General features: G+C 39.4%; 1 protein-coding gene across 4 annotated transcripts in view; it reads right to left on the reverse strand.

Annotated features, from left to right (window-relative positions):
* Nucleotides 1–10,860: 10,860 nt before the first annotated feature.
* kank4 (KN motif and ankyrin repeat domains 4) overlaps nucleotides 10,861–23,001 on the reverse strand; it is an 81,944-nt gene continuing 69,803 nt past the window's right edge. For all 4 annotated transcript variants that reach the window (XM_063500762.1, XM_063500763.1, XM_063500764.1 and 1 more), the window contains exons 4-10: nucleotides 22,419–22,512; nucleotides 19,376–19,651; nucleotides 17,019–17,103; nucleotides 16,706–16,925; nucleotides 16,447–16,589; nucleotides 15,831–16,031; nucleotides 10,861–14,185 (exon numbers count right to left, since the gene is read on the reverse strand). In XM_063500762.1, the coding sequence (XP_063356832.1) occupies nucleotides 14,066–14,185; nucleotides 15,831–16,031; nucleotides 16,447–16,589; nucleotides 16,706–16,925; nucleotides 17,019–17,103; nucleotides 19,376–19,651; nucleotides 22,419–22,512 (1,139 nt within the window). In that variant the 3' untranslated portion in view covers nucleotides 10,861–14,065. The remainder of the gene's footprint in view (nucleotides 14,186–15,830; nucleotides 16,032–16,446; nucleotides 16,590–16,705; nucleotides 16,926–17,018; nucleotides 17,104–19,375; nucleotides 19,652–22,418; nucleotides 22,513–23,001) is intronic.

Genomic DNA, 23,001 nt, shown 5'->3' on the forward strand with positions numbered 1-23,001 from the left:
AAAACAGTATTTCTAGTGAGGTTTTTTTTAACTGTGCTAAGTAACATTTATTCTTCATTCACATAAAGAGTGTACAGTGTACACCAGGAGTTGTATAAGTCAAAGACAGAAATTTGGTCGACTGAATTGAATAAAATTGAATGCAATTCTGAGTTAAATAAGCAGATTCTTTAGAAAGGGTTTACATCAGTGTCCTCAGGGTGTGCTTTTATGACTTCTATTAAATTTTATTGTCCAGAACAGAAAATAATGCACTGTGATCAACGATTATGTGCAGACCTTTATGGTCAAAACATGTTGTCTCAAACTGAGCCAAGAGCAATGAGACGTTTTGTGTTTTTGGCGTTTTCTTTTAGGGCATTGAGTTCACTCAGTGCAGATGTTTTGCATTTGATATAATTACTTTGAAAACTCATTTGAGAAATGAATTCCATGCTCTTTCACTTCACTTCTTTTGTTGTCTAACCAGCACTCCCATCAGGATGTGGACCTGCCATGCCTTTGATATTAATTATGCTAGATTAATATTAATCTAGCATAGGTATGAGTTAGTAATTAATTAAATTTCATTTATACAGCACCAAAATCACAACAACAGTCACCTCAAGGCACTTTATATTGTAAAGTAGACCCTACAATAATACATACAGATAAAAACCCAACAATCATATGACCGCCTATGAGCAAGCACTTTGGCGACAGTAGGAAGGAAAAACTCCCTTTTAATAGGAAGAAACCTCCAGCAGAACCAGACTCAGGGAGGGGCGGGGCCATCTGCTATGACCTGATGGGGTGAGAGAAGGAAAACAGGATTAAAGACATGCTGTGGAAGAGAGCTAGAGATGCATAACAAGTATGATTCAATGCAGAGCGGTCTATTAACACATAGTGAGTGAGAAAGGTCAATGAAGAAGAAACACTCAGTGCATCATGGGAATCCCCCAGCAGTCTACACCTATTGCAGCATAACTAAGAGAGGATTCAGAGTCTCCTGATCCAGCACTAACCATATGCTTTAGCAAAAAGGAAAGTTTAGAGATAAATAGTATTGTATATGTCCACCTAAAATAAAATAAAATGAAATAAGCTTGAAAGAAGGGGTTTTGTGTGTCCTAAAGGGTGTTAAAACCTCCAAACATCTTTTTTCTCCTTTCTTTTCTATTTGCTAAAATATTATATATGATACATGGACATTGGAGATATTTGCTCTTTGTCCATGTTGTCAGGCTCACAAAGAAAAGAAAAAGACAAGTTTTTCTAAAGGTTAGCAGGAATGATCGTTTAAAATGGACTTGACTGTGTAATGGGGGGAAGGAAAGGAGATAGGGGACTTTTCTAGTCTATGGAGACATTTGTGGAGTGACATTTCACTCGGAGTTTGATGGATGAGCCAGCAAAAAGAGTTGGCTCGGGATGTGGGCACTGTTTGGCCTGAGAGTTGTTCCGGCGTTGCTGTTGCTCTTCATTGAAGATTCAACCTGTGTTTGAAATGTGTGTTTTAAATCAGTTCTTGGCCTCGAGAAGACTTTGATTTAAAAACAAGTGTCCTTGGCATAATGTTAGTCAGGATTGACCGCCACCTTGAAAACCACAACATGCTGAGACCTTTCATGCCTAGATATCAATCTGGCAGAAAACAGTAGCATTATGACTTTCCTGCTTTCCCTTCTTTGGGTTTTGTGATTACGCCCCTTGCTGGAGTGGGCGCTGTCTTAGCTTCTCATTAGTTTTTCTCAAAATTCTCACACTCTTAAATAAAGAGAGAAGAGGCCACGCAAAACTGATCCAGGAACACAAACAGGATTTTTCCATTCATCTTTTTGTTACTAATGCACCTGGTGTCTCTAAGGCCTTTATTATATAAAATTCCAGAGGCGCATTGCTAAGATAAAACAATCATTACGCAGCTAAAGCTTTCTGTGGTCGCCTGGGGATTGGCGTTGATTCCAGTAAGGGGCAGAAAGTGGGAAGAAGCCTCAAACAATTAGCCAGTCTGTCACAAATTGAGCACTGCATGTGGGAAATTTAGACCTTTTATATTCATCCACCTAAAAGCAGTCAGTCTACTTTCATGGTGGAAAGAGGTAGAAAATCCAGATTTTTCAACACTATCCACATTACTATAGAACATATTAATTTTCTCTGTTTGACCTGCTAGAATCCCTCGAGCAGTCGACTTTCACAGCGCTGTGGTGGCAATCCAGCCTCACTCCACACCTGCAAGCTACCGCTCTCATTTTTCCTCTCTCTCTCTTCAGCTATTTCCCTCTCCTCTGCTAAATGGAGCTCATGTCGGACTCTATTAGCTACCATTCGGAGTTAGTAGGGCATCCAGGTGTCTGAGTGCAAAAATTTCCTCTCTCCACCTGTCACTTAAAATGAATAAAATATTTGGGGTGCCTGGAGTGACACCTGTACTTATGAAAATGAAGTAGCACAGCTGACCTCAATGTCTAACCTCCCTGGCTCTCTCTGGAAAACTGTTTTGTCTGAAATTTTGGCAAAATTTTAGGTACAGATTTCCTGAGGTATCTTTTCCAAATATATTTTGGGGCTTTGCATCATTTTAAAACTGAATTCTTTAACATGAATCATTATGTAGTTGTGCTAGTACTCTGTGTGCCAGCACAGTACATTTAAAATGAAACAATGACAATATATTTTTTAAATGTTCCACCTTAATTTCATTGCTAACTGGTGAGGAATTACAGCCATGTTTCCACACTGAGGACAGTTCAGTCAAAAGATGCTTTTATGAACGGGAGTGCCCCACTTAGTGACTGTTTATGAATTATTGCAGATAAATACACTGAAGCTGATTGTGGAGTCAATTCCAGATGTGGCATTTGAAACTGCAGCTGTTAAACCATATGAGGCAGTCAAAGGACCTGTTAATGTAAATGACAAAGATACACTGCAGAAACAAAACATCAGAGAGACAGTGGAAACATTTGGAGTGTCTGAATGAGCACATATAGACGCATAAAGACCTAGACATCCATGGAAGACGCAAAGGAAATCCTTTTTCTCTCCAGCAGTTAGTCATAGCATTATATATATCTGCAATGAAGAGAAGACTCAGGGAAGAAGTGGGTTCACAACAGACTACCAAGTCTTCAAAGGCTTCACGAATCAAAATCCCAGAAACATCTTTAAAACCCAGGACCTGCTTTCTTTGGACAGACAAAACAACCTGTATAAGTATGACAGCAAGAAAAAGCATGTTTATGAGCTTAAGTTAGCCATTATTTCTTTAGGCAGGCTGTATGCTCTGCTGCCCCTACTGGCAGCAGGTCCCCACTCTGCTAATGTCTGACCCCAAAAGGTACCCTGTGCATACTTTGGCTAAGGTTTTGACTCAACAGCAGCATCTGGCACAGATGGCAGGAACACAACAAGACCCAGGCTGCTAATCTGATTGCCTCTTTCCAACCAAAGACCAACTAATCTGCCCTTTTATTTTCAGATCACACACTTGGAAACATAGTGACACACTGCTGGATCTGTGTGCTTACATTTCACTATAGTAACTCTCTTTTGATTATTCTACGTTACTGCCTGCTCTTGCTCAGCTCCCTTATTTCTTCTCCTCTGATTATCATCCTGTCTTCCATTGTTTCTGCCACTGAGAAGCAGGTTTATGGTGCTCCTGTGTGATAATAATTTCACAGGATTAACAATTGAAGTGTTTCACAGCCGTCGCAGTAAAACTTAATTGTAAAGAATCGTGCTTTTCAGCCCTTTCAATTTGCTTCAGTTTATCCCCTCATATCCTTCCCCGTGCTTTCCCTCTCATGCCGTCTTTCACCCCGGTCTCTCTTGGTCCATTTCATTTTACCTCCATCATCGTTTTTGCTGCTCCCTACTTTCCCGCCATGGCATCATTTGTTGCAGTGGTAAGGTGTTTCTGCTTTGGGAAGCTTGCTTTTAATATGCCACATCTGGCCTCATAAAGTTATTGCGATGAAGTCTGTCTCTGTTTAAAAATGCAGTGAACACACAGCCGCCCCTCTGCCACTGTCTCCCTCCTCCCTCTGCCTCATGGATGACAGTTTCTATTATCTCCCGGATAATAAGTTGCACAGATTAGCCATGCGGGCAGACAGGGGAGCGGGGATATGGCACGGCACGTGTGTGCATTTGTGTGTGTTTTTTTGTGATTGTATTTGTGGATTTCTGATTAACCGCTTGTGCAGCTTTCAGTATTTGTCTTTTCCATCTCTGTGTTCATGGATGTCTTCCCAGCTGGATGTGTACATGTGTCTGTCTAACTACGTGCAAGTATGTGTGTTTCTGTCTTAGTGTGAATGTGAGTGTGCGTGCGTGTGTGAGAGAGAGAGAGACAAGAGAGAGCTACCCTGCCTGCAGTGGGACACGCGAGAGGAGGAGTTGATGGGCTAAGTGCCATTACCAGATAATTACAGCTAAAAGTCTCTAACGAGGACGGCTCATCATCATGGTGCTGGCAGACAGAGAGGCCACAAAAAACATCTGCAATTCAGATTAGGAGCACTTGCATGTTCGCTTTATGTGTGTGCATTCACTATGTGCCTCCCCTGTTGTTCCTCTCTTCCTCTTGTCCTGTCCATGCAACAGATCCACACTTTAAATTTAAAAAAGAAAGGGGGAAAAAACAGCCTCTTAGAGAGCATTTGCATGTGTGAGGGTGCACACACGCACAAATATGAACATTGTACATCAGTTTAATTGGCTGGTAAGGGGCCTCTGTGTGAGTTGAGTTTGAGGGCATCCTTACTCTACACAGCGATGTCTGTAATGGGCTCACTCTTCACTCTCTGTGAGGGGCTTATCCTCCTCCTAAATGTGATCTGTGGTGCACACCCGCAGTCAGCAGCAGGAACAAGCGCATGTGTAAGATGGGGGTACATAAAAAGAACAAAGCAAATATTTTACCCTTTTGTCCTGCAGATATTATATTTTGCATAATTGTGAAAAATTAATCTAATTATTATTTTTTGCTAGCTGGGAAAGGCGAGGAGGTTCAGATCCTGATAACAAAGGTTTTTCTCTTAAGCCTTATCTTTGCAATCCACACACCTCCAAATAGTTGCTGATGATCGTTTTTATTCATTATCCTTTATTTAACTGTGTGCACGTGGGTGTGTGATCTCATGGTTTTTATGTATAAGGTCAAGATGCAGAAAAATCATCTAATCCAGTGGTTCACAAACTGTGGTATGCGTACCACTGGTGGTACTTGGGCTCCTTCTAGTGGTACGCGGGAAGTCTCCAGATTAAATAATATACCACGTTCTGACTGAGGGATTTATGAAAAATTAAAATGTACAGTTCTGCTATCACTTCCAACATAAATTAAGACAGAAAACTAAACAGCAGTGACGTTTGTAGGGTTACTGAAGTTGGGCTAGCTGGTATATAATGATGTGCTACGTGGTGGCTAGCTACACAGCTATGTTAGCATAACATAAACACAGTGAAGCTGGAGGATGAACACTAACTTTTTTCCACTCAGTAAACGTTAACGTGAGGGTTCCCAAGGCTTAGGGACAAATGCAATTGCATGGCAGGATGCTGTAAACGGACCAAACTTCAGTCAGGAGAACAACTGAGATAATCCATCCACAATATGAGGTTAGTAATTAATTTACTGCTGCATGGGCTGGGCTGTAGTTACATCGTAATGTTTGAAAAACTGAGTTTTAAAATGAAAAGTGGTAATAAAAACCGAGAGAGGGCGACAGTGATCAATACCTTTTTTATTTGCTTGTTCAGATTAACTAGAACAAGATACAAAGCATTAAAACATGTTAAAAACACAACAGCCTTAATAAACACAGAGTAGTTTGTTCATATGTCACCACTTAAAGACCAGATTTGCCACCTGCTGTGAATGTTTTAGTGCAGTACAATTGTTATTATTATAACTTGTCACATCCTGTTTATGACAGTTAAAATAGATAACATTCATATAAGAAATAAAATTACCTCATATAAACTGTATATGTTATTAAACAGGCCTATACTACTGTACTTTAATATCGGTCATAAGGGTGGTACATTAAGAGCCATATTTTATGAGGTGGTACTCGTCGTGAAAAGTTTGAGAACCACTGATCTAATCTTTAGCAGGTGTTAAAATATGGACATATGGCACAATGCAGTATGTCCCCTAGAGATAGGGTGATGAGTTCAGTCATTCAATGTTTGCTTAGATTAGAGCCACTGCTCCTCCACATCAAAAGAAGCCACTTGAGGTAGTTTGGGCATCTGACTAGGATGCCTCCTAGGCACCTCCTGGGTGAGATGTTCTGGGCATGTCCCAGCAGGAGGAGGCTCCAGGGCAGACCTAGGACATGCTGGAGAGATTACATCGCTCCGTTGGCCTGGGGAAAGGGAGGTCTGGGCTTCTCTGCTTAGGCCGCTAGCCTAAGACCAGGTCCCAGACAACCGGAAGAGGATGGATGGACGGATTGATGTATGGGGACGGGATTAAGGGTGATGTTATGGTTATGCTAGGGTTAGGGTTAGAATAAGTCACCAGGAAATGAAACTAAATTAATATAATGTTCTTTAAAATCGTGGACTACTGTGCGTATATTTGTGCACACGGGCAAAAGATGTTTGTGTAAAATGATTGCAAGGGGAAGAACTCAAACACAACAGTACAACATCATCCACTACAGCTAAAAGCTTCATCACTCCCCGCCTCTCTGTTTGTAAAACAGCCATTTGTCTCCTGTAAAAACCAATCTCCAGCCTGATGTAATCAAATCAACCCAACTAAGTATTTTTATTGATGTGATTTTTTTTTCATGTGTCAATTGTTGGTATGATAAGAAAACTAATAGCAATAGATTTGATGTAACACCCCCAAAATCAATTTTTACACTAGCATATAATAGTCAGTCCAGCTCAGCTTTGTTCACTTGCTGTCTCATTGTTTGTTTGCTGCAGCTGTATCTGGGTGAATGTGAAAGGTAAAGAAGATGAAATAAAGAGCTTTTAGGGTTTGAAAGTCAGAGTCTTTAATTTATTATGCTTTGTAGCTGCCTTGTTTTAATGTCAACTTAAGCCATCGAAGGGAAATGCACTTTAAATGAGTTTATCACTTGTTTGATTTTCATTTCTTTTAATATCCATGAAACCGACACTTTAAAAGAGCACACTGCTTCCTCCATTAGTACGAATTAGATCATTTTCTGTACTGTGCCCTCACTTGTAATATAGAGTGATTATAATAGCTGTATTTTTCATAAAAATGTTTTGCCTAGAGTGACTTGATAATCTAACGAATCAATATGGGAGAACATTTATAGCATTAATGGAATCAAAGACGAGGGAAAATCGAGTCCTCACTAATCTCAGGCAACAGCTCGAACAAAGGAAATGTTTAAAAAAACGAAAGAAGGATACAATGCTGATTGATAGCAGGTGTTTTCACACAGGCGTTGCCCCTGAGGAAATCAAGCGGTTAACATGGCTTATCATCAAGGTTATCCGATGATTGGCACTCCTAATTGTTCATTATGTTTGCTTCCACAAGTGGAAGAAAAGAACTCGGCTCTTCAGGGGAGACTGATTGCTGTGGAATGTCTTGAAGCATTTGACATTTTGTCCCATCAAAATCATCAGCTGATCTTACTCTGACGGATGCGCAGGATTAATATCGGAAATTTGTGTTGCCTGTTATAAACAGTGCATCTACTGCACTGTTGCTGTGCTGTAATAATGCTGCAGCTGAAGTTCTGATGTGAATATTGGTTTTAAACAGTCATGGCTATTCCTTTATTTATTTCTAGACTCTATTAAAGTAGCTTTGCATCATTCACAGTTAAAACATATTCATTATTTAGCTTCTTCCAACCCTTTGTGAAGCCCCTGATGTTGTCCACTGTCTAAAACCACCCAGCATTTTCCTCTGATTGGCTGCACCTCACAAACATAAGGTTTGGGCAGCAGGTAGTAATAATACTATGCTAACACTAAAAATGTAAGGGAAATATGACGTAATTTTCAATCATGAAGGTCATAAGAAAGCTAAAGTCAAAGACAGCTCACCTGACTAACTAATTCAGACATCGAACACCAAACAGAAATTCTCAAAACAAATCTAAATAAATAAATACATTAAAAAAGCCAATCATATTTTTGAAAAATTAGATGCAAATTATCTTTAAGAGATCAATAAGAAAAACTGTTTGTGGCTGAGCGATGAAACACTGGGAAATGAATCCCTCAGCTTGCTCTTCTTCATCCTGTGTGAGTGTACCGTGGGGTTATACCGCCATCTGCTGGCCACTGCTTTTATTTCACCCTCAACCGCTGTTGGTGCTGAGCCCCTACGTTCGAAAAACAAACGGGAATATGAGCAGATTGTGTTTCGGGAAAAAGGAAAAAAAAAATGTGTACCACTAAAATATGCATATCTTAAAATCTTATCTTAAAGTTTTTGTGCACTGTTCAATTATTATTATTTTTAAATCACGAGTAGATACATATTTTAGTTAAATAGCAACCAAAGTGTTGGAGCTGTTTTCTCAGTTAAATGAAAATATTTTTTCAGCCCATAAAAAGTTAAATGGACTGAAAAAACAAATCATTAGACGACACAATGGTTTACCCAGTAATACTACTCATCCATCTTATTCAATTTTTTTCAATTAGAATGATGACACACAGATCATCAGGAGTCATCCTGAATGACTGACTGTAATTATAATAATTTCATGACACCTCCACAGGTAAGCCATCTAGACCAGATGATTATAGATTATTTTCATAGCTGCCCTGTGTCTCTTTCAGGTAACTGGGAGTAGCTGCAGCACACCTGAGCAGGCCAGGCTCAGGTGCAATATATAGCATTCAGCCATGGCATGCATACGGATATGCTGACAATTGTTTATACTATTTGGGTTTCTTTATTTTATTTAAATACAGCCTTCTACGACTGTGTGCCATCTCCCTCTTTATGTCACATACAGCTGTGTTGTGATGATACAAAATACAATATTATATAATATACAATATTAAAAGTAAATACTGCCCAGACATTGAGCTGCATTGGTGGAGGTTTTCAATCTGAGGGCTTTTTCTGTGTTGAGTCTTTTCTGTTTGATTCTCAGTTTGCTTTGTGTTTACTTTTTCAGTTTTTGTAGACTTGTCTCTAATGTCTTGATTTTACTTTATTTTACTTTAATCTTTTTTCATGTTTCATTGCCTTTGATTCCTATCATCTGCCTCTTGTTACACAAATGTGTTCACTGTCCTCTAATTGCCTTCTTGTGCATGAATAGTGCTTTGTTCCCTGTTGTCTTTGTCTCAGTATCTGTTAAATGGGTGTTTCCTTGCTGATGTTTGGATTTAGTTAGCTACTTTATCTAACGGATTTTGCATTTTAGACTTAGCTCATCAGGTCATAGACTTGTTTTAGGGTTTTGGATTCATGACTACAGTCTAAATAAGGGTTACCTTTCCTAAATCACCTCCCAGTACATGACACTTGCTGCTTCCATAGAAATTGATTATCACCGAGATGCTGCTATATAAGTTTTGATCAGTTTGCTGGCTTGAAGCATTCAGGTGTGCCTTAACAGAATGCCATAATCTTTCCAGGAGTGGATGTCCCAGCAAATTCACTCCAAGCTCAGACCATTGAATGCTCAGATAAAATTGCAAAACTCCCAAGAGTTACATCTCAGACTCTACGGGCACGTTAGAGTTCATGAGAGTATAATCAGAGAAAGGCTGAACAAATATAGCTTGTTTGGAAGGGTTGACAAGAGAAAGTGTGTTCTTTCTAAAAATAACATAACAAGACAGCTTTGTTATGGAAAATAAATATCTGAATATATTGCAAGACTTCTTGAACAATGTCCTTTGGAAAGACCAGACCGAAGTGGAGATTTGTTTGGTGAAAATTACAGCACCCCTCATATCAACTTTCAAGCATGGTGGTGGAATGGTGATGATTTGAGCTTGTCTGTCAGAACCAGGATGTGGGTACTTTGCAGTCATTAAGTTGACCATAAACTCCTGTAAACCACATTTGATTCTGGAATCAAATGTGAGGCCATCTGTCAAACAGCTGAAGCTTGGCACAAACTGGGTCATGCAACATGACCCAAACACAGCAGCATGAAAAGAATCAAGGTGCTGCAATGGCTCAGTCAAAGTTCAGATCTCAACTCGACTGAAAGGCTGTGGTGGAAACTTAAGAGAGCTGTGCATGAATGAATGCCCTCAAACTTCAATGAACTGAAGCAAGAGTGCAAAGAAGAATGGTTCCTCAACAGTGATGTGAGAGACCGTTAAAGCCATACAGAAAACAATTACTTCAAGTTATTGCTGCTAAAAGTAATTCTGCAAGCTAATGTATCACAGGATGCACACAGGGTTGCATGACTATAACATTTTATGTGATTTGTTTGAGTATATCACATTTTATCAGTGGGATGTTTCCAGAGTTATAAATGTATTTTATGTTATTTATATGGAACTAATTCACAAAAACAGTGACCTCAGGGTTTATATTGTGAGGTAAAGACTATACAAGATTAGAAAGTTGAGCAGAGTCACCTGCTCAACCCACTGAGCCATTCCAGCACCTGAAGTTGGGCATTTTATCATTTTATCCATAAGGTATACTTAATTTTGGAGCCAGACTCAAGCCACTGCAGTTTTCAGTACTTCTCACTGGCTTAGTTAAAATACATGAGACAAAAACTGTTTTCATTGGTATGTACTTACTTTTTCACATCTTCCGACAGAAACTTTTTTGGTATACTTTTGCCTGAATGGCCTGAATGTGTAATTCATCATGTCTGTCACAGCTTTGTGGTTGATTTAAAAAAAATCATATGCGACAACATGAGTTTATCATTTATTTATTTAGAATTGATTCTCTGGTTTGTAACATACAAGCCTGTTGTACAAGGAATATTACAGAGAGGTACAACTTTTTACATTTGACTCTGTCATGTACGTCGGCTCGGATTTCCACTTTGATATTCAAACAAGGGAGACGTTGCTCTCACAGCTTAAGTCAGTGTCAGATCTGAAATGTCAAGAGTAGCATTAAAGGACACATGACAGTCCACAACCTCGTCAAATCACACTATGTACTATAACCACCCAACCGATGAAAGATAAGTTAAATGATCACATCATCAGGGTATACTCAGTACAGTTTTCAGTCATTCAAAATTCCCATTGAGCTGTATCACTTGAATATTTGTCCATGCATACATAGGTATATTATACGATAAAAAATATAGCATTTGGAATAAATACTGTAATCTTAGAGCAAACTGTCAGACAATACTTGTTATATACTTTTCACAATACTGTATGTACATATATTTGGCTGGATTTACAGGAACACATAAAATACATATTTAGTCCCATGTGAAACAGATTTGGTTTCAGTTCTTTGGTGCTCACGTGAAACCTTATAATATCTGGGTCACAGGGGATTAAACATATAGATTTTCATAGAGACTTATACGCAGGCACGGAAGACCAGATTCACCAGATAATTCTCGCAGCGCCCTCCCGATCGTCCTTTGGCTGTCTGCAATGCAGGAAGCTACGGCTGTACAGAGACTCTTATTTTTGTTCCTTCATACACAGACAGTCAGTGATGATCAGATGCGCTGCACAGAGTTAACATTGAGATTTACTGATGTTGTGTGAATGCAGCGTCGTTGTGGAGAAAACCTGTGCTACTTTGTGAGCCCCCACAAATACTTATCTGATTACTAAGTCAGTGTGAAAAAAGGTATTTTCTTGTGTAAATGTACTATATAAGTCAAAGTATATAGATCTATATAATATACTTCATTTAAAATGAGTCTTGCGTCATGGTCAGTCTACATATTTTTATATTTGTGCCCGAAAACATTTACTAGAATGACAAACCCCACTGCAAAAAAAACCCCAAATTAATACCAATTAAGACAAAATGCTAATGTATTCCAATGACATGATGTATCACTATGGCCACAAATATTCAATTGCTAATCCAGTTTTATTAATAAATGATAATAACAGCTGATAGGTTTGATTTGTCTGTATGCTTGAAAAATGTTCAGCGTTTCGTTTCGTTAGCTGTCTGGAGTGTAGCTTTTTTTCTTTTGTAAATTCAGACTGGATCATGGTCATAGGTCACATATATGGCAGTTGTTAAAGTAGTAAGTGGTATTCCCCTTTAAATCCCACCTCCAACTCTTTAAAAAAGAGAACAAAGATCAGAGTAGTCATAAATATGATCATAATCAGGTGAAAAGAGAGGCTTACAATGAACTTGATCGATTTGCCTATCAATTTTCTTTTCTAATTTAGGCTTACTCCCCCTATTTCCTTTGCAGTCCATGAACTACATGAATTATCTAAAATTAATAATAATAATAATAATAATAATGTTATATTACAGATCATTTTATGCCATTCTGTTATATCATTTCAGCATTCCATTTAACTGTAAACATACGGGACTGTTTGACATCAGCAGCGGTCACAGAGTGGGAAACTGTAAACTTTATTTTAAAGACCGCTACTCCTGCTTTATATTAGCTCAGGAATACGAACGTAGGTTTGTGGTACAAAAACATCAACACTGTGGAAAACATCTTATGTCTTATGTTGTCTGATTAAGGCTCGACCAAGGTCACTCACTCGACCTACTTTATGACTGACAGTAAGGTAGTATTCAATTACTATTGCTTCTTAAAACGCAAACCCAAGTCCCAGCTCTACCCTCAACCCAAACCTCGGGTCAGATTTACCATGTTGTCTTACCGTTTATGAAATGAGACCTCACGAAAGCAAGGACAAGACGATGTGTCTCACCACGCGTAATATAAATAACCAGACTCATTCCAATGTCTGCCACATCCACTGACAGTCTGTGTCTGTTAGTCGTAAAGCCCATGCCAGTGTATTTAAACTTGCTACATTAATTTCCTGGAATGTGTCACAGCCAGCCTGACATTCATTGTGCATTTTGTAGCAGTTGCATACATGGTTTGATTTTAAAACGAGCAGGCGAACAAGGCATACATTATATTTGAACTGAAGGCGGGAGATGTAGAGAAAGAGAGAGACGCTATGAGAACAGACAGTACTACAACATACTGCTGTTTAGTACTATAAGACAGCCAGTAGGGGGAGTAAACGTATTGGCATGCATGCAGTACAATCTTCATAAGAGAAGAGCATTGTCTTTCTTCAGCCTGGTCATGTTGTGGTTATAAAAAATAGTTTAATGTCCCACAGAAAGGATTTGTTTCTCATTAACACACAGCTGATGAGCACCCATGTCCCACATGTGAAAAGCGATGGGTCCTACGGCAAAAACGATACACTGAATGTCAAATATATTCTGTTATAAGTTATATTCTGTTATTTAAATTCCTAATGAATGCTTTTCGGAGATATATAATTTCATCTGGACACCACTATTATAGAGGACTATTTACGAAACACATCAACAATTTTAAAAAAGTGCAGTAGAAAATACAGTTTTTGTGATTTTTGTGATTATAATCTATTCTACATAAAGTATGTCCTCAATAATGGCTTATGTCCAAATATGTAAAGACTGATTTCAATGTCATGAAAGGGAAAAAAAATAGAAATAATGTATTATTTCATATTCTATCTTTGCAAAGGTAGATCATGTGCTTAGTATTTTGCTTTAAGAGTTAGCTGATGATAGGAAGCAGCAGTTCAGAGGCTCTCTCTGTCCACTTGCTAGGCCGCCCAATGTGTTGTCCTGCTTTATAGTCTCACCCCGTGTCCTACTTAACATCCCGTCAGTCACACTTGACACTGTGGAAACATCTTCTCATCAGGCTGTCGGGGCCCTCAGCTGTGGACCTGAGCGGTTGATGCAGCATATCCATCGACACCCACCAGCATTACTGGCAGAGACGTGGAAGAAAAGCTCCTGCCACGTCTTATGATGTGTGCGGTACCACCGTGTGTTTATTTCAGTGTTTTCTCCCCATGTTGGCGGGCACGGTTAACGGAAACAGAGCGGTTGAGCGGTTGAATGGCGAGCTGGGATGGTTTGGAGAACTCTGACTCAGAGGAGGTCTGCGGTGCTTGTGGACTCAGAGGTTTGGACCTCAGCGTTGGCCTTCAGAAGGTCAATTATGTCCTGTTGAGAGGCTCCTTCTGCCACCAACAGAGCCGTCTGACCGTTCTGGGGGGAAAAAAAACAGATATTTCAAAACACTGCAGTGACTTTTTTGAACCACACAGTGGCAGTGTTGTTTTGGGCTAAACACATTCTCTAGTAACTGAACATCAGGAGTATGGTGCATGCTGAACCTGCCCTGACTCTGTATACTAATAAACCCTTTTTACATCCTACAGCAATTGTCTCTGAAATAATAAAGGTTTTAAGCCTGGGATGTTTTGTATTGATGTTAAGCTTAATACAAGTAAACCTTGTATTTTGCTTATGAAACATATGTAAGAAAATTTGGGGTATTTTTTTGTGTATTTTCATTTTGTGTTGTTACTTATTGCACAGGCAATATGATAAAGTAGCGACAGGGATAACACACTGTGACCAGTATGTGATTGATCTCTTGAAAATGCACTCAAATATCTAATCACTGCCACTGTCACCTACTTACTTATTTGATCATCTTTATTTTCTTGCAAGCATATTTTTAAAAATTAATATGCACAGATTACAATAATGTTGTTGTTTTTTTTTTAATGCAGCAAGGTAAAATAAATAAACGCTGTCGGGCTTGTGCTGTAATTATGTACTGTGCGAGGATTTATGGCAAGCACTCAAGTCGCGCTCTACTAGCAATTATCAGAAATAAGAACGCTTATCGGTGCTTGCGTCCTTACGGATAACAATCTCCCCAACCCGCTGCTACAAACGCTCTTCAGAATGCAATCACTTGCAAGCACATCTCCTTACAGTTTAAGAAATGCGCTTGATGCCAAGACGTCAGTCAAATGATACAGCTGACAGATCTGCAATATCAGGATTCTGCAAGAATATTTTTGCAGATTACCTTTGTGTTTTTTCCTCCTTCTTTTAATTCTATTAGACCACATCCAGAGACATGAGCATAAATGTTCTGTATCACATACGGTGTCAATTTTGTCCACTTGTTAAACAAACTGTTTGACTTGCATGAATAGAAAACAATGAGTCAGAGCTGTTTATTTCCCCACTTTGAATATTATTTATGTGCCCACTACTAAAATATGGTGTGTATTCATGTGTTTTCATAGAGTCCCAGTGCAGAAACTATATCAGAACGATGCAGAATCTGGAAGACTTTTAATGTTGTTTTGGGGTAAGACGCAGCACGGTGTTTGTTGCAACACTGTTGCTACTCTTCCTGTGGCATTTACAAAGACTCACCTCCACACCTGCATCCATCCTTTTTTTTGCCACAGGACACTAAGTGTCTTTGCTCTCCATTTAACGCAGCCAGTCCATTTGCCTCTGTGTTTCTAGGATTGCTCTCATTACAGAAGTGCTTCGGCAGCGTAAAGCACCGGCCATGATGTGATCACTCTCTGACTGGGGAATCTACAAACTGGAGAAATCAATGCACCAGGCTGAACAATCAATCTACTTTGTGTGGGCCAGCCATCAGTTCCCATATCCTTATAACCTTACTGAGAGCCCACAGTCTACATTTTTGAGCGAACCACGTGGTAAAAGCCATGTGACCATTAGTGGAATGCGAACAGCGAAGAATTATGCGCTGAAATTAATTGCTGAAAGTCTCATAAACGAGAGGTAAAACATCTACAAGTTTACAACAAGCCACTAAATGGCCTGATTTTAACTGCACAACCTAAAGCTATACCTTATCTTTGAGGCTGGTATCACAGCGACCTGTCTCCAGCAGCAGGCGAGCGATGTGTGTGTGCCCGTGCTCGCTGGCACACATCAGGGCCGTCGAGCCCTCGCGGTCCTGGGCATTTACATCCGCGCCGCAGCTCAGGAGCAGCTTCACCATGGCAACGCGGCCATGGCTCACCGCAAGCATGAGTGCTGTCTGGCCCGCCTAGAGAAAGAGTGAGAAAAACAGAGATTAGAATTAAACAGTGAGAGGGCAGGAATGATGGGAAGATATGTATATCTTACATGCAGACAGAGAGAGAAAGTGACGAGTTAAATAGTACATTAACTTGTTATACAAACATGCATAAATATTCGTTCTGGTGACCTTGATTTGATTCTGCAGTCCATTTCATGATTCCTGTATGGTTTCCACTAAAGGAAGTCTTGCAGTTGAGGAAAAAAAAACATGTCCTCCTGTAAAGTGACCTACATTTTATAACAACCCCTCACTGCCTTAGGGAATGTATTTACTTCCTTTTTCTATTTTATTTTATTTGTACAACACACCAAACTGTTTGATATCCGTTTTATTTTTAGTTCATCCAGTGTCTAAGTGCAATTGCCGTCTGTATGCACACCTGTCTGGAGCGTGCGTTGACATCTCCCACTTTCAACAGTTGCTGTGCCACTTCAAGATCATCGGGGCTCTCAGCAGCCGTCAGTGCAGCCAGCATCACTGGAGTATAGCCTGCCTTATTGAGATTGTCTGTTTCGCACAGGCCTGAATGTACACAGAAAGTGATGGAGTGAGTAAAAGAGATGAGAAACGAAACGTATGCACAGTTATAATCTTTCCTTTTAGTTAGATTTGTCGTTCTGTGTGCCTTTCCGTCTCACCGGTATCCAGCAGCAGTTTGACCACAGGGAAGTTGGAGTGTGACACGCTGTAGTGAAGAGCCATATTCCCATTGCCGTCTGTCAAGTTAACAACATATGGCAGGAGAGTGGGTGTGGTCATCCCCACTTGTCGCAGGTATAATCTGACAGTATCTGCCTGCGAGTCTTTTTGACTGGAGACTCTGAACCACTCCTGGTAGAGCACCACTAAAACCTGGCGCTGAGGAGAGAGACAGAAAACAATGGAAAAACGAAAACTTACCATAGTAAAGTCGGGTTAGATTTTGTTAAGTCCAATCAAAGAAATCCTTACCATTTCTTTATCTGGGGATGAAACCTCCTCCATGCGGTCCTTTACATAAAGGCATGCATCTATAAACCCCTTGTCGACTTTTCCCCTGAAAACCAAAACCATACAACACAGCAGGGATTAAGTATGGCCAAGCCAGCTTCTGTGGTTCATGTCTAAATTCTGTCAGAAATGATAACAAGAAAATACAAGAAAAAATGCCTTGCACGCCTCCGTGGCTTACTCACATCACTCAACAGTCTGACACATTGATAGCACACGCAAACCTCAACAGTTACAGTTTGCTCTGATTCACTGCCCATTAATATCCAGAGAGCGCTCAAACTGGCCATCCATCACGCAAACTGAGCATCAAGCCTGAGTGGGTCACAATGTGACCTATACTAGCTTTCCAGCTATAACACCTATACACATATAGAAGCACATCCTGCACGTACCCACAGGAATGATCAGACAGGTGCTGAATGATGAGTTAATATAAGTCCTGCTTTCTCCTCACTGCCTGGGCCCATGGCCATCAGCCCTGTCTGCATACCTGAGACTGATAAGTGATCAGTCAATGACAGGGAAGACAACACTGCTAGTTATTTGCTTTGTCCTAGAACAAAGTACATCTGTGTGACTACTGAGCACCTTAATCAAAGAGTTTAGTTGCAAGTTGGAATATGTGTGTGCTTGTATGAAGCTTACAGTGTACTTGTGGCGACAAATGTTGCCATTTTATTATTGTACGATCTACTGTGCAATATAAAGCGCCTTGACGCAACTGTTGTTGTGATTTGGCGCTATATAAATAAAACTGAATTGAATTGAAATGTCAGTTTAGTGTGTATATATATTACAGACACACGTATGGCAATGAATGTGCACAAGATTTAAAAAAGCATGAGTGTGTATTAACTGAATTCCCATGCATGTAAGTCAAAGTCCCAATGTAATGCCTCCGGTGCATGCATGAAGCATTATTCAGCACCTGTCCTATACCAAGTATATCAGATAAGGCTGCATACGAATGACTGTTCCAATATTTGTACCTGTGAGCAGAGAATGCAGTCTCTATTTAGAGAATTTACACACATAAATATTTAGTAATATTTAACACTAAAAACCATCTTGTGTTTAAAAATTCATGTAATTAAGTATTTACCAGTGATATAAATTCAGAAGTTTAACAGTTTGAATCTGAGCCTTCAGTAGTTTGATCAAGGTGTTGATAAGTTTTTTAAAAGGTTACGTATCGCTGTCGGTGTCGAAATAAATGTTTAATACAGCGTTATCAATTTAAAGATTAATCATTTAAAGATAAAGATACCATTTAATATAGCACTGCTCTTTTTATAATGGCCAACAAACCTCTATATAGCTTGATTTACTGGCAACTGCTTTGTTAATTGATAAGTTGTGAATTTGTTTTTTCTTTCAGGGTGTGAAGGTAATATTGTACCGTTCACAGTGTCTGTGAAAACTAAGTAGCATAAACCAGAAAAAATCTAAGCTTGATCCATCAATATATTTATGCTGGCTGTACTCATAAAATGAGGGAAATAAAGTGAAAAACTTGCACTACAATCAGGTAATTTAAGTTTGCGTGCAGGGAGAGAAAACTTGTGGAGCGGTCTAGAGCTCTTCAGGAGTGGAGATATGGGCATTTAAGTGTACGATGGTGAAGTGCAAACTGCCTCCAGGGCAAAAACAGGAGCATAATAAGGACAACAAAACCTTGGCTCTTTGCAACTATCTGCACAGATATGTCAGCAAAAAGGTAACGAAAAACCCAAAGTGATATTTATATGATATAAGCTGAATGCATGCTGACCCCAGTCCTGCAGCCAGAGCCTGAACTTCAACAAGTAACAAAAGCAGCTTTAAGCCGCAGTTTTTCACTATATGTGTTTGTATAGTAGAATTACTCTGGTGATTGCTTTAAAGTCTTTTTGGCAGGTTTTCATTTTTGCTTTGTGTTGATGGTTTTGTGCTCATAAATAGTAAAAGAATGATCCTATGTATTGTGTCCTTAACATATGGATATTTGCTGGTTTGTGGAACTGTAGACTGAGGTTTCTATAACTGGTAATTAAGTGCCAATTTGTTTCTGGTCATTGCAAAAAAGTAACGAGTAGTGTAACAAGTAACAAGTGCAACAACGTTTTTAGGTAACAACCCAACACTGCTTCTAGCAAATTCTGCAAATGTGGTTATTTTTGTTCTATATTTGTAAGAGAATATCAAATAGCAGGTCATGGAGAAACCATTTGGTATCATAGCAGACCCAATCTTTAGTTACATTTATGAGAAACACATCACATAAAGTGCAACACGGTAACCCAAGATTATAATTTAAGCTCTGCTGTCGGTCTCACCCTCCAGCCTGCTCTTCCAGGAGCTCCTGGCTACTTTCTGGATCCAGCAGACCTCTTTCAGTCTCCTTCTCTTGAGCCACAGCACCTCCTCCCTCAGTTGGGACCTCTGAATCTTTTCTCTGGGCTTCTGCTCCCTCCTCTGGCTGCTTCTCAGGCTCCTTCTCAGGCTCCTTCTCAGGCTCCTTCTCCACTTCTGGTTCTGAGCTATCTTCCTCTTCTACCTCCACCTTTGACTTCTCATCTCCACTCGACTCTTCGCTGGATGTCGTCTCATATCTTAAAGAGAACATAATAAAGAAGACGGCAGATTTTATAACAGCTCCACAGAAATCATTCAAATCATTCCACAAGCTAAAGCTTTCCCACACTCTCCAAACATAGAAATCCATCCAAGCCATTTTGTCTGTTATATATTCAGAAATATTTACAGAGTCTACTGAAAATCTAAGTTTGTGCAGCACCAGCAGCATCACCAAGGAAATGTCTAAGCAGGTAAAACTAATATTAAGTCAATGTTAAGTCAGCTCCAGGCAAGACAGAGTAAATACTAACAGGTTATTCCCCTCTAGACTTCACAAGTGAGATGAAAAAGATGTTTGCCTTGTGCAGCCTTGCCCTCATATCCTAACATAAACATAATTTAAACATACATAAAAAGCCACAGACATGTTTGAGCACAAACATAAGCAGCCTTGAACAACGTACAACCTTGTTCGTTGAGAAAAGGCTAACGATATGCTGCGGAGGCTGCTGGAGTAGCATGTATATAAGTGTGATTACTGGGGCGCATCATCAAGCCACCTCTGTAAGGCCAGTGATCAGATAAGGTTATACTGAATACCACTGATTCAGACTTCTTGTGGACACACAGACACAAACTGAGACACCACAAGAGACGTTCAGGGGCCACAGCATTCTCGAGATTCCAGAGGAGCTCAAGGGAGAGCAGAGATAGGTTAGACTATACAAAGAGAAGAAGTATAAACAGCAGATCACTTCCTGCTGTGGGCAGAAGCCTAAAGATAGTCAGAGAAAATATTGTTGCCTGACATGTTTGCCTCATTATAAATAACATCTGCATATTTCAGAATTGGGTGGGCAGAACATGGAAATGGTCAAATATTTATAGATGTTGAAACGAAACCAAAAGAGATGTACACTAGATGTCAAAAAGTTTCATATAATCTCATTTATTAAACATATTAGTCCAAGTTTATAAGGAATAGATTCTTGCAATACCATAAAAAAATCTGTTACGTGTTATTCTGAATGTGGGTATGTTTGCAGATCATTGTGTTGAAGGGAGGAAGGAATGGACTACACCACAACAGTCTGCAAAAACACTGCAAAGGTGAGCAGGTCATAAAACAGTGAAGCCCAGGAATGTAAGAGCAGGAACACAGGAATAAAACAAATGCTACGCATGGCAGCCATTTCCGTCATATGCAGGAGATTAAAATAGCCAGGAATTTAAAACAGAAACTTTTTACGTAAGTGATGAGAAATACTGTAAACGACCACAACAGGATATGAAATAATGCTGTAAGCATGACCTAAGAACAAATGCAACTTTATAGTAAGTCTTTGTGCCCAAATTTTACTTTGAAGGTTAGTTTTCTCATATCTTGTAGTTTTCCTGCTTTTCCTGCTTTGTGATTGTCTACCTCATTAGTAGGTAAATCACCAGAACCAATACGTATCTTCTCAATAACAAAATTTTGAAAACACAGTGGTACTTTTTTCCCTTTTCCAGTAGTTTAGATAAAGTTAGTTTAGTTGTTTAAAGAACAGGATACGCGGATGCTAATCGATGCTAAAAAATTGCTCTCACATTAAATACCCCTTTGCAATATTACTGATACCAGCACAGCAGCTTAGACAAGAAACCCCTCCCTCCACTAGCAGCTAACCACTTGAGCAGCAGCACAACAAAGTCGGCAAAGCATCTTAAAGATGACACCGTAAAGATATTCTTTATGAAGAATTTTTCAGGTCAATAAAGCTCGAAGAACATTTAAGTATAGTGAAGTTATATAATTGAGACAGAAAAACCACTTTACTGAATTACTGAACTCCTCCTCAGTTTTATTTCACTAAAATACAATTCCTTTCTTAGATTTAATAACAGAAAATTGCACTGTGTGAGCCATGCCAGAAAAAAATTGAGAACCACTGCCATCCCCATACTTTAAATTCATAAACATACACACACACACACACACACACACACACACACACACACACACACACACACACACACACACACACTGCAACCAGCATCAGCAAATGCTGACATAAGCACGCTAGCACAATCACCTAGGTGCCATCAACAGAAACTATGCATGCATATCACATAATCTAAACACACATTAATGCAGGCATATTAGCACACCAGCAGAAGCAGCAGCAAGGTCAGATTCAGGACAACGTGTCTTTAGTGAGCCTGACAAACAGCAAGAAGCAGATGTCTGAAGTACAGCTTAATGTCGAAGTTTAAAACAGTGACAAAGCTGATGCATACATGGCTAAATGACAAAAGATTAAGATTAACACTGCTGCACAGACAGTTTTTGGTCTTGAATGAAAAGAGTGTTTGTTACGAATGGACCTCATGTAGCCTGAAATACAGCTGCATGAAAATCCAAACTGTCGCCTGTGGACAAAGATGAAGAAATCAAATAACATCAAATCAAATTTCTCAGACAATCCTGTATCTTTTGCTCTTTCTGAATTTTTTCACATAATGTGTGGTTACGTGGATTACCCACAACATTGAAAAAGAAATTTGTGGGTAATCCATCAAACTTGAAGCCCCTTTGCATACAGTAACACATCAAACCTAATAACAAATACTTTTAATGAACTAAATCAAGATAAAAGGGGATTTTTTTTTTACATTAATCAGAAGTGGCAACACATTATTTTTCCTATAAGGATGAAGACTGACAAAAGCATGAAAATATAAGTGCACAAAACACATTTCAGCCCACACAAAGATATAAATCACAAAGAGATTGGACGATGACTAAAAAGAAGATTTTACCCTCCATTCACCCCCACAAACTTCAGGTTTTTCTTGGCTCCCTTGTTCCCCTGCTTGCCTGCTGCACCATTTTTCTTCATGATGGATTTGAGACCTAGTGAAGAGGAGGACAGAGCAAGAGGCAGAGGGGAAGATGAAAAATAAAAATGAGGAGAGTAAAAATTAATAGGGTTTCTGTGGAATTTGGATGTGTGCATGTGTATCTTGTGTGTGTGTTCAAGTTCAAGTGATTTGAAACATCCTCACAACTAAACAGTGTGATATGAGTCAGAGGACTTCACAGTGTCTCAGTGTTTTAAGATCTGTCACCTTTACAGGCTTATGGTTAGAATGAATACAGCCCCGTAACATTAGTGATGCAGGTTTTTGAGCTAAGTACTGATAATGAGCCCAAAGGTCCATTTCTTCTTTAGTATGGAGGAGGCGGTATCCTTTTTTTCACATTTTAAATCATCTGACTACAGAACAGTTTTCCACTTTTCCTCATTACATTTTAAATGACCTTTGGCCCAGAGAAGATGGTGACGTTTCTGATTCACGTTCACAGCTTTCTTAAGTTTTAACCTACATTTGCGTATGGCTT

The sequence above is a fragment of the Pelmatolapia mariae genome, linkage group LG17 (assembly GCF_036321145.2).
Source record: "Pelmatolapia mariae isolate MD_Pm_ZW linkage group LG17, Pm_UMD_F_2, whole genome shotgun sequence".
Classification (NCBI taxonomy): Eukaryota; Metazoa; Chordata; class Actinopteri; order Cichliformes; family Cichlidae; genus Pelmatolapia; species Pelmatolapia mariae.